This window comes from Silene latifolia, chromosome 4 (genome assembly GCF_048544455.1).
Source record: "Silene latifolia isolate original U9 population chromosome 4, ASM4854445v1, whole genome shotgun sequence".
NCBI lineage: Eukaryota > Viridiplantae > Streptophyta > Magnoliopsida > Caryophyllales > Caryophyllaceae > Silene > Silene latifolia.
In genome coordinates this window covers 10,762,154-10,773,676 of record NC_133529.1, presented here as the reverse complement: position 1 = coordinate 10,773,676, position 11,523 = coordinate 10,762,154, and the positions used below count along the sequence as shown (strand labels likewise).

Here is an 11,523-nt window from a genome sequence, read left to right as displayed (position 1 = left end):
TACGCTTGGCACAAAGCCAAGCCCCCAGTTCGTTCATTGTTGCAGGAGAGGCCGCGAGGAACGATAAACACAAGAAGGAGAATCCAACCAAGGACATCATTCTACAAGCAACGGGTGGCAACAATACTTGCTCTGGAATTACACCCGGAACAAAAAGTAATGATTAGAAAGAGTTAAGATAAAATATTTCTTTTTATTAGAGTGCAAACTCTTGTCTCATATCGGTAGAATAAGGATGAAAGATCATCTTTATAAGTATTTATAAAATATAATAGTACGAGGGCTTTTGGGAAGGAGCCCAAGAGTAAATCCGTGAGGGCTTGACTCAAAACAGACAATATCGTACTATTATGTCTTTGTGGACAAAGATGCAGCAGAGGCCCAACACAAGTATTTAGTCAGATTAGTTAATCTTCTTTTAACATAAAAGAACAAAGCAAGCATTGTCCAAGATCAAAGAATTGTATAAAATTAACCATCTTTAAATCGAATATGCACATAACCAATAATCGACCCGCTTTTTCCCAATTAAATCCACAATAATTTCACAAAGAACATTCTTATAATATACATTCTCACGTAATATGAATGGCGCAATTGTAAAATCAAATTAATAAAAAGGGTAGAATTGGAATCCTTAGAATACGGAAGTCTTCTTGAGGGTTGACCAACATTCCCTCTTTTACATGAGTAAGTCTATTGAAATACCATTTAACACGAATTTAGTGTGTCCCTTAAAAACCCCTAAATTAGTGTGAGAACTAGGGGTGTTCATTCGCGGTTCGGTTCACCGAACCTCTAATTTAATTCGGTTCGCAGACGGTTCGGTTCGGCAAAACTCCGAACCTAAACCTCACCGTTAGAAGCGGTTCGGTTAACCACTTTAAACGGTTATTAGCGGTTCGGTTACCGGTTAACCGATAATCGTTCTATATTACTTTTTTTTCAGTTTTCTTTAATTTTTTCTAATAGTTTAATTAAATTTTCATTATATATTATATCCAACAATAAAGTTAATAAGCTAAACATTAGCATTAATCAATTTAAGAAATTTTAAATTTGGATACACTAAGAAAATTAAACGAAAGAACAGTTTTTTATATAATATTTTAATTTTTTGCTTACTTTTTTGTGAAACGGTTCGGTTCGCGGTTAACCGGTTATCTAAAATTGCGAACCTTAACCGAACCTTTTCCATAATAAAGTTAACGGTTCGGTTCAACGAACCGCTTTGTCGAAACGGTTCGGTTAATCGAACCTTAAAAATGGACGGTTTTTCGGTTTTGCGGTTCGGTTATTGCGGTTCGGTTTATTCTGAACACCCCTAGTGAGAACGGAGACATACTATATATTAAACACACTAAAAACTACTCGTAACTAAATTAATGCTTTTTCATGGAGGATTGAGTAGGTCTTCCTTAAAACGGTTAAATAACAGCCTATTGCATAGATGAGATAAACTTTTTACTAATTTCAATACATTTTGTTTTTGTCTTATGCGTGATACTTGAACCGTTTGAAAGTTAAGACGGATATGCGCGTCTTAAATGAAAAGTTGTGCGGAGGATTTAGTAACTTTGGCTTTAAAGTAGTCTCATTTTAAGGTGTTTGCTCAACAGAGTAACAATAGGGAGTTCAAGCGTATAACAAGCCAAGTAATAATCTGGCTTCATCATATATAAGTACATTTCCAATTTTCTTGATCACACTAGTGATCTTACAAACAAATCTATAGGGAGTACGTAAATAATAGTACTCCGTAACACAGAGACATGCTTCAAAAGAATACACCCACCAATAATATGGTCTTCAAGAAGCCTATAATTTGTGTAATTTGATACCTATAGCCATAACTGATGACTTTCCTATATAATTAAGGCAATCCTAAATATATGAATGCTTCAATAATGATACCTTTCACATGGCAATATGGCATTGCACTTCTTCGAGCAATGCCATATTGCTAATCACGTGATAATAAAAATCACTCCCTTTATCCGGATCAGTTGTATCAGGTTTAAGAGAGTAAAAAAATGGTGTAAAAATTAGGATTTAATCTCTCCTAAAGTTTCGGGTTTAAGGGAGATGGAATGTGTGGCATCACCAACATGAATATGATGATCACCCAATGGAATCCTTCTAATGCCGGCTTTGTCCACGACACTTAGGTACTTGCACACGTGTATGTTGACCCTCACTCGTTGCTGGGCACCAGCTGGGACATGGACCCTTTCAAACGCAACAAGCTGTTTCTGTGGGGCCCAATGTCCCGCTGGTGGCCTAGAGAACACGAGTAGGGTATGGGGCCCGTCTCTGGACCCCATGTTCCTAACATCAACATGGACAGCCAAGGAAAGCTGGCCACACCGAGCGTGGGTAACCTTGATGGCCTTCCCCCACGCACTTGAATTGGTCCTACGGTGGCCGTCCAACGGGACCATCACCTCCAACGGGGCGCCTGCTATAGTGTGGGTAAAATGAGTATAGCTTAGGCCGTGTCCAAAAGGGTACACCACTGGGCCTTGGTAAAATCTGTAGGTCCTTCCAGGGTAGCCTGGCCCGGACCGCATTGCCATATTGGTCATCGGAAGATTGTTGAGGTATTCTTGTGGATACCATGTCATCGGTAATTTTCCACCTGTTGCATCGACATCATTCGTTAAGGTAAACCTTGTTAATTTAAAGCCTACAATAACAAATACAAAAGAAAAATGTTCGATACTAGGACAAGTAAACTTATCGAACATATCATGTAAGTCGAGTTTATGGGCTCGTCATTCACTTTAAGGTCATAATTAGAGTTTTTTTTAGATGTATTAGGTCCAAATTAGTCCTTTTCAAACCGATTCTCTTTCGAACGAAGTATTCTCGTGTTAAAATCGGACACATATTAAGTAATTAGTATAGATCTCGTGCAATGCGCGGTATTTATAGAATATTTTTTAGGGTGTTATTTATAATGGAAAACTAATTTTATGAAAGGTTTATTTTATGAAATCTATATTTTTTTTACCATAAAATTAAGGATTTTATTTTATAAATTTTCTCCAATTATTTTAATGAATTTTTTTTTGTCACAAAGTTTAATGATAAGTATGTATCAAGTTATTCTCTAAAGTTATAATTATTGTATCTAATGAAAAATTTATCAACTAATAGTTTATAGTTTAACATCAATTTTATTTTAATTTGATGAAAAAATCATAATTTTGAATTTAATTATAAGATTATATTTTAATGAAGGATAATAGTTTAAAGAAAAAAAGTTTAATTGTTTCTTTATTTAGATAAAAACATTTAAAGAGAAAACTAAGAGAATTTTTATTCTTTTAGTATATACCTGGATTAGTTGTTCCCCAGAGGACATCGGCTATGGCTTGCCCACCCGCTTGACCAGGATATCCAGCCCATAAGATGGCGGAAACCTTTGGGTCATTCTGAGCAAAGGACACATCAACAGGCCCACCACTCATCAAGACCAAAACAGTTGGACCTCTTGAGGCAGCAGCAACCTTGGAGACTAGCTCTTGTTGCCGGCCCGGTAAGAGCAGCCCAACTCTGTCCTTGAACTCTGCTTCTATGGACTGGTCAAGGCCCATTATGATGACGGTCGCGTCTGCTTGACTTGCCGCGTTGATTGCTGGCCCAAATAGTTTATCGTCGTTGCAACCCACATTTTCACAGCCTTGTTGGTGTATGGTCTTGGCATAGTTCCCTATTCCTTGTAGCGGCGTAACGTATCCACAAGCAATACCTACAAATCAAGTCGGGATATCCGAATATCAAATACACGATCCATTATCGTTCCAATTATAGTGTAAGACCGTCCTACCCAAAGGATTTTATAAGAACACATGTTAATAAGTTAATTATAGAAAGTTTGTTGAGAATATTTAACTATTTATGGTAAATGTGAGTTTATATATCTATTTTTCATGATTTATTCTCAACAAAGTTTTTCTAATTAATTTAATAAGGGCACATGTTAGAAAAACCTTTATAAGATATATACCTGCATAGTTACCGATCATCGTCACTGTAGCATCCGAATTAGGCCCAATAACAGCAACGGTCCGGTGTCGGATGTGGGATAGGGGTAAACTTGGGCCATGATTCTTGAGCAAGACAATGCCTTGTCTGGCAGCTTCAAGGGCTAGTTCTTGGTGGGCCGGAGTACAGACATCAGCTGGGCCAAGATGACCATATGGTTGGGCCGATGGTGGGCCGTCGAACATTCCAAGCCTCATTTGTACAGTGAATGTGTTTGTTAAAGCGTTATTTACATCATTTTCAGTTACTAATCCTCTGTTTATAGCATTTATTGTGTGGATTCCTAGAAAAGGCCCACAATCCAAATCCAAACCTGTAATACAAGCAACATGGACATGTTTAGGGCCCAAAAAATTTGTGACAAATATTAGAAGTACATTCAAAGTACATCAACTCTTTTATATGACCGTTTTATAGTTAGACAAGTCTAATAGATTATCATCAATATATGACAATGCTTGTATTTATGGAATTAATAACTCGATACTTTGTGATTACCTGCTTTGATGGCATCTGCTGCGGCTTCTTCAGGAGTTGACGTATAATGTTGGTTATTATAGTAAACCCCAACAGAGTCGCAATCTGATACAATATAGCTGTTCGAAAGGAAGATGAAAAAGTAAGCACGATCGTCTTTTTAATTCAAACTTCATTATAGATGCATTTTTAGTTTCGATTCCATTAGCCGCATTTTTGTATAATTTTTTAATAAAATAATTGTTTTGTTTTTCTATACGCTAAGAAAAACCAATATTTCTACACGAGTCAATCTCAATTCTCACCGTATAAGACCGTCCAAACTTAGCTTCGTGGCTAATAATATACGTGATGAATATAAGGTATACGAGTACAAACAAATGAACATTTTGATTAATTGGCTGTGGGTCTTGCTTATATTTATGTTATTTAAATTGGTTGTGGGTGCGTTTTAACGAAAGATGGTATTAATAAAAAGTTGATGCAAAACATGAGGTAGAGATTAATACCCATTAAGACGCCAATCGCCTCTGATGGTGGTACGAAGGAGTCTAGGGTCCGCACAAGTTGGAATGCCATTGACTTGATTATAGGAGCACATTACACTTGCGACGTTGCCTGCCATCACACATTCTCTAAATGGCACATCAAATGTATCCACTATATCTTGTTTACTAACCTGTCCATTCATAATATCATGCACACATTAATAATTATACTTAATTGTCAATATATATCTTTTTTTCTCATTTACATTTTCTTCGTCACACATACAACAATCATATAATAAAAATTAGGGTAAGGTAAATTGATCTAACACAATTAATTCAATAACATATCTACGTATGAAACATTCATCATGATCGAATCAATAAATATAGGGAATCAATTTACTTTTTATGATGTCGCTAATCCCGAATATTTTACGTCACAAAACAAAAAAGGAGAGGATAAGATTGGACTTCCCCACGTTGCTTTCCCACTCATCTCTCAAGCCGAGGGTATTTTGTGAGAGGCGAGTAAAAATCACTGTCACAAACTGCGACGGATACCTCCGTCACAAATGAGAATTTGTGATAGGGAATATGGACAACGCACGGTTTGATTGGTCGCCTACCATAAATCCAATGGCAAGTTGCCAAGTTGGAGCCAAGACTTGAGAGTGACGTTACTGTAGTTATTGCAGAAGATTTGTGTTGGTTGAATTGTGTGAGTACCTTTGGTACTATACTTGACGAACCATAAAAGTCCAATCTAATAATTCTCTGTTCATTGGAGTACTCCTCCAAAAATCTTGATTTATGTCAGACACAAAATCTCCCTTTATGACGGAGGGTATCAGTCGCAAACTTGCGACGGATACCATATCGTCTCACAAAAAACCCATAAAGGTGAGAGACAAAGCACATGGGGTGGGTACCCACCTTGTCCCCTCTACCCATTTCCACTCACATATTACCCGTCGCAAGGGAGACCTACTATATGTCAGATTGTTTTGCACTTTCGCCCATCGCAGTTATCTCGTGGATTGTACTTTCAAACTTCAAAGTTTATACTCACTTTATTGGTGTTGCAAGGAGTGGATTAGTTCTTATTTATTGGGCGACATTTCTATAAAAAAAATCGCATATTCTACCTATGAGATTTTTGTATAGTGCGATTACATAAAAAATAACCATTTTTTGATAACTTGTGTTAAAAAGTGGTAAATTTTTTATTATTATAAAGTAATCATATTCTAACATATAATGTTAGTTGTTTATCATAAAGTGGTCATTTTTTGTCCGTCATATCATACAACGATCACATATTCACATGTATAACTAATGCCCAAAAAATGGATAATTATGTTCTCCCTATTAACTACTCCTTCGTATGTATGATTTGAGACTGAGAGTCTAAAGTTATATCTTATAGATTTTGAATATGTATACGTAGTTTGCAGATTGTTACCGGATCAGCATGTATGTGTATTACATTTGATGAATTAAGAAGGACAATTATTCTCAACAAGCACTATACTAGTGCATAGCCAACATGTGCATGGCTTTTAGTAAAATAAACCTAGATTAACTCAAAAACACAGAATAATTTAGATTATCTAACCCAAATTCCAAATACATATATACAATAGAATAAAATCATAAAGTAAGAAAATGACAAAGAAATACCTGAGCATTGAAATGAAAACGATCAACGCCACTCCAATTATCAAGATCATAAGCGGTATAATGTTTGCAACAAGCAGCAACTTTCAACCGGTCACCGTCAGTACCCTGTAAACCTCTAACGTAACTAGCTGCATATTTACCGGCAACAACAGGGTCTTCACCGGGAGTTTCCTGTCCACGGCCCCACCTTGGGTCACGTAATATATTCACGTTTGGGCTCCAGTATGTCAGACCTGCCATCCCTCCGTTGTACATTGCTCTTCCTTCGTCAGACACCACCTTCATTTTTAACCAATCACATTTTAGCTTTCTTAAAGTTTTTCAATTTCAAAACTCAAAAGAAAAAAAAAACTCATAATAATATAGTCCACACTAATAAAAAAAATGACATGATTATACATATAGCGTAATTATATGATATTCCCGTTTGACTTTTCACGATTGGTTAAATGACACTTTTATCATGTTTCTTTACACAATTCTCATTAAAGACGGACACTATCCGTCACAAGCTGAAAACGGATAGTGTCCCTCTCACAAAATGCAAATGGATAGTACAAGTAGGGGAAATGGATACCCCCACTTGCCTTCCCACTTGTATTTTGTGAGAGGGCCACTATGCGTATTTAGCGTGTGACGGATAGTAGCCGTTTTCATTGAGACGGAATGTATACAATAATACGAAGTACATTATTATTATTTTTTTTTTTTGAAAGAAAATAACAATTCATTATTAAAACGTCATCTGACAATTCGGCTCGTCCCTTTAATAGAACACGCTACGAACCATCGATGAACTACGCTTGACTATATTACCGACGAGACTAAACCTGCGAATAAACTGAAAAACCCTGAAATAAGGGACAGAAAAACGATTTTCACCAAAAGAGAATTTTATTGAATAAAAAATAGATCTACATACTTACTATTTATTGAAATATGAAATAATTTTGGGGCTTACCATCGAGTGATAATCAATGAAGGCCCCGCGTATAACTGATGGAGGCTAGGGTTTTTAGAGAGTATTTTTAGAGAGAGGGGGGTTTAACAACTAGTACATTTTTTTTGCTAAAAATAGATTTTTATACGGCGTAAAGCATTTTCTCGAGCAAATGTAAATAACTTTATATTTTATCGTAATATTTCTTAAATTTCTAATTTTCACAAACTTTGATCTCAAAAAGTTAAATGGAAACATCATATAATTACGGCCGAAGTACTTTTTTAGGCGTAGAATATCTGTAGTTAACGCATTGATGCTAAACGAAAGCAATAGAAATTCGTTAAACTCCAAGATAAAAAATGTAGTCGATGAATTAGAAAACAAAAATAAACTAATTAATATAACAAGAGTTGATTATTTTAGTTGGGAAGTAACAAAATTTTAAGTTATTAGGTAGGCGATCATTGTACTCGTTATACATATTGTGAATTAGATTAAACAAGTTATGTACTGTATATTTTTCTCGATCCTAAATTTTTTTTATATATATGGGCTAAATGTGCTAAATTTATTTTTGCTACTCCAAACTTTAAATCCTGGGTCCGCCCCTGTTTAGCTCTATATATATTGAACACTTAAAGTCCTTCGATCATTTTTAACAACAATATATCTAAATGAGTTAGTTTGATATATAGAAATTAAATGCCTCAATATAGATTATAAGTTTTTTGAACACGTAACTTAATACTATCCCGTGACATGCAATCCCAAAAAAGCGTATTATAACGCATCGCTATAGTGGACCTCCGTAATTAAATGTCTTGATGTTCCACCACCCCAAAAAAAAACACAAATTCTTGTTTTAGACGGACATTTTTGGTCTTATTTGTCAGACGGATAAAATGTTGCCATTTTTTAAGAAAATATAACCAATTAATTCACAAAATGTTATGACTAAAGGTGTCATTTTTTACCCTGAAAATGATGTGAACAATAATGGTAACATGTTATCAAAAAATAACAACATTTTATTGTAAAATGATAACATGTTACCCGTCTTATTTCAGACCAAAAACAATGGTCTTAAGAAAAACGGACCGGAAAAAAAAAAGATACCGCCGTTATAACAAAGAAGTGGACCTCCTAATCTTAATCACCAGTTGCCATAAGTGGTTGTAAATGTCCTCATCCTCCACTCCACTTTTTATTAAAGTACTCTTCTATTATTACTATTAACGGAAAAATTCGTTTATTCGGGTGTATCGTACTTCTAACATCTAAGTCTTTATAATATTTAATTTGGCCGATTGTCTTTAGATCATTTCCGGAGGACGCAATACCGCCTTAAATCTCAAAACGAATCAAATTCTACCACATAGTGTTAATAGAGATAAAAGTTAATTACAGCTAATTAACGTAGTTTTTTCTCGAGGGAGTAGAGCTTAAGTCGTTGAGTAGTTAACCAACAAAAGCATGTTAGTGGACCTAATTACTGGAAAGTATGTCAGAGTATCAGTTAGCTAATGAGTAACGATTTGAGCTAAAACCTAATCATAATCGGGGACATATAAACTCGACCGCCAACCATAATCTTAGCTGCTAATTTCTTTTCTTACTTTATACGCGACAATGATACCCTTGTTATTACAACATCTCATAACTACTGCCTACTATTACATCCTTCAATGTTGTATTTTTCTTCCCTACCTTTAACAAAAATTGCACGTACACCCCCATACTATTATGTTTTAACTGAAAATTCCCGCTTTTGTTCTAACGTAAAATCTGTCTTTACTAATTTATCTTCGTAAATTTCTTAAAATGGATATATTGCTTTCGCATAACAAAGAAAATATTTTTTTTTAGTTTTTTATAAATAAGATTGTTCGAATTTTACGTGCATGAATTCATAGGAATAAATTAAGGATGTAAAGCCTGGTTCCAATAATTTTTTACCTTTGATTAACATATTCGTCAAGAAGAAAATATAAAAGGTGAAAAAAATAATTGGAACGAAAAGAATAAAAATTTTAACTCAATTGAACTTACGTTCTAATACACCTTGAACAAGAAAAACAGAGTACACTACCATGTTGCATGACAATATGACATTCGGCTAAACAAAAAAAAAACTCCGTCTCAATTATTTGTTTATTGTTATTACTCGTGAGAGTTACTCAAAATTAAATAAGTAAAAGCGAACGAGAAATCTTACCCGTCCGATTTCTTCCCACAAGGTAGTATTAAAGGAAGCAGCAGTTGTAATAACTTGAGGAAAGCTAGTTGCTCCAGGAAATTTCCCGCCAAATCTAGTACCGGGTCCCACATTTGACACCCCATGTAACGCCTCCGACCACCACTCATAGCTGCTAATGCCCAGTCTCGGTATGGCCGCCGCATTGTCCACCAAGAGTGACACCTTTTCGGGCAATGTCAGTCGTCCTATAAGGTCTCGAACCCGTTCTGCCACTGGTAATGTTGTTTGGCAGAACGGGTAGGCTCGGGTCCCTGCGTGCTTAGGGTTGCACGCAAATGGGGCTCGAGCCTCAACTTCTAAATAAAACCCGTCTAATAATAATAATAGGATTGGTAATAAACATAATAAAATGTGGATTTGGGATTGTTTCATTTTATTTTATTTTATTTTTAGGGAAGGTTGTTATTGAGGTTTGTTTAAGACTTGTGAATGAAGGAGTAACAAAATGTGTGCATATTTATAGTGTGAGCTATCTACCATATCATGTTAGATTCGGATTTTATTTTTAATAAATATATTAGGAGACACATTTATTATATTATTATTATTATTATTATTATTATTATAGAATGTATATAGAGGTAAGTATGGCTAGGATAACAGAGTAGTATGGAGAAATGGGGTGATGTTGATGTCAGAGGAAGTTTAGGGTGTTGGATGTTTGGATGATTAGGATTGGCGTTCAAGTTTTGGATTTCTTTTCTTTTCCTTTTTGGACGACTGTATGTTAGTTGGTTTTCCTTTCCAGATTTTTGAATTGAATTATACGTGAAGCATTCATTAACAATGCTTGTCACAATTTGTTAATCTTATCAATTACGGAGTAGTATCAAGCTTTTTAATGCATTATCCTTCAATTAGTATTTCATCTTCTTGTTTTTGCTTGAGATACAATTCAAGTGTCGTAACTCGTAACAAATAGACTATTGGTATTACTCTTTTGAACTTAAAGTCACTTCAGAAAAGTTTAAATTCTATTATAAGTTCAGTTCAAAAAGTTCACATCTAATAATTTTAGTTTAGAAAACTTGAGTTCAACTCATATTTATTATTTAAGTTCAGTTTAGAAAATTTTAGGAAAAAGTTTAGAAAATTTCAGGAAAAATAAGTTCAAATGAATAGGACTGTTTCAGATTCATCAAAGACTCTGCTATTGCCACTCCGTGGCTCGTATGTATCGACGAATTTTGGAGGTCTTCCGTGTTTATGAAGCTCGTTCTATGGCCCGTGGCTCTTTCGCTTGCATTCACCATCATGCCCTTGATGCTCTTCTGGCTGTTGTTACCCTTATTCATGTTTATGTAATCTTTAGTCTTGGCTTGGTAACACTAGATTTGGTGGTTAGGTCTCTGGTGTTACCTAGTCGAATAGCTTACTTTGTAACATTTGAAATAATGTAAGTTATTCATCGCTTGTTGCCAAAAAAAAAAAAAAAAAAAAAAAAAAAAATTCATCAAAGACTCAAAGTTGAGTAACCTGGGTCATACTTTCGGAAGCTTCATTTTGATAACATGTAAAATACGGAAAATGACTAAAGTATACTACGGAGTATATAAGCTTGTAGGACTTTGCATTTAAAATTGGTCATCCTTCAAAGGTAAACTTGGCAAAATTGATCGAGTTCG

At 35.1% G+C, this 11,523-nt stretch overlaps 1 protein-coding gene across 1 annotated transcript; it reads right to left on the bottom strand.

The window, feature by feature from the left end:
• Positions 1 to 1,641: 1,641 nt before the first annotated feature.
• Positions 1,642 to 10,487, bottom strand: LOC141652911 (putative beta-D-xylosidase 2). Its single transcript, XM_074460525.1, has 7 exons — positions 9,857 to 10,487; positions 6,699 to 6,977; positions 5,037 to 5,206; positions 4,549 to 4,646; positions 4,013 to 4,363; positions 3,341 to 3,754; positions 1,642 to 2,638 (listed from the first exon to the last, which is right to left on the bottom strand). Exons 1-7 carry the CDS (start codon positions 10,268 to 10,270, stop codon positions 2,046 to 2,048), a joined length of 2,319 nt encoding a protein of 772 aa, XP_074316626.1. The 5' UTR covers positions 10,271 to 10,487; the 3' UTR covers positions 1,642 to 2,045.
• Positions 10,488 to 11,523: the final 1,036 nt, after the last annotated feature.

Excerpts from the sequence above, each read along its gene's own strand:
- LOC141652911 (XM_074460525.1), bottom strand. The coding sequence starts at position 10,270 with ATGAAACAATCCCAAATCCACATTTTATTATGTTTATTACCAATCCTA. Across the intron at positions 6,978-9,856 it reads TGTGGGAAGAAATCGGACGG|GTGGTGTCTGACGAAGGAAG; the intron begins GTAAGATTTCTC and ends TTAAAAATGAAG. Across the intron at positions 3,755-4,012 it reads GATGATCGGTAACTATGCAG|GTATTGCTTGTGGATACGTT; the intron begins GTATATATCTTA and ends CTTGATTTGTAG.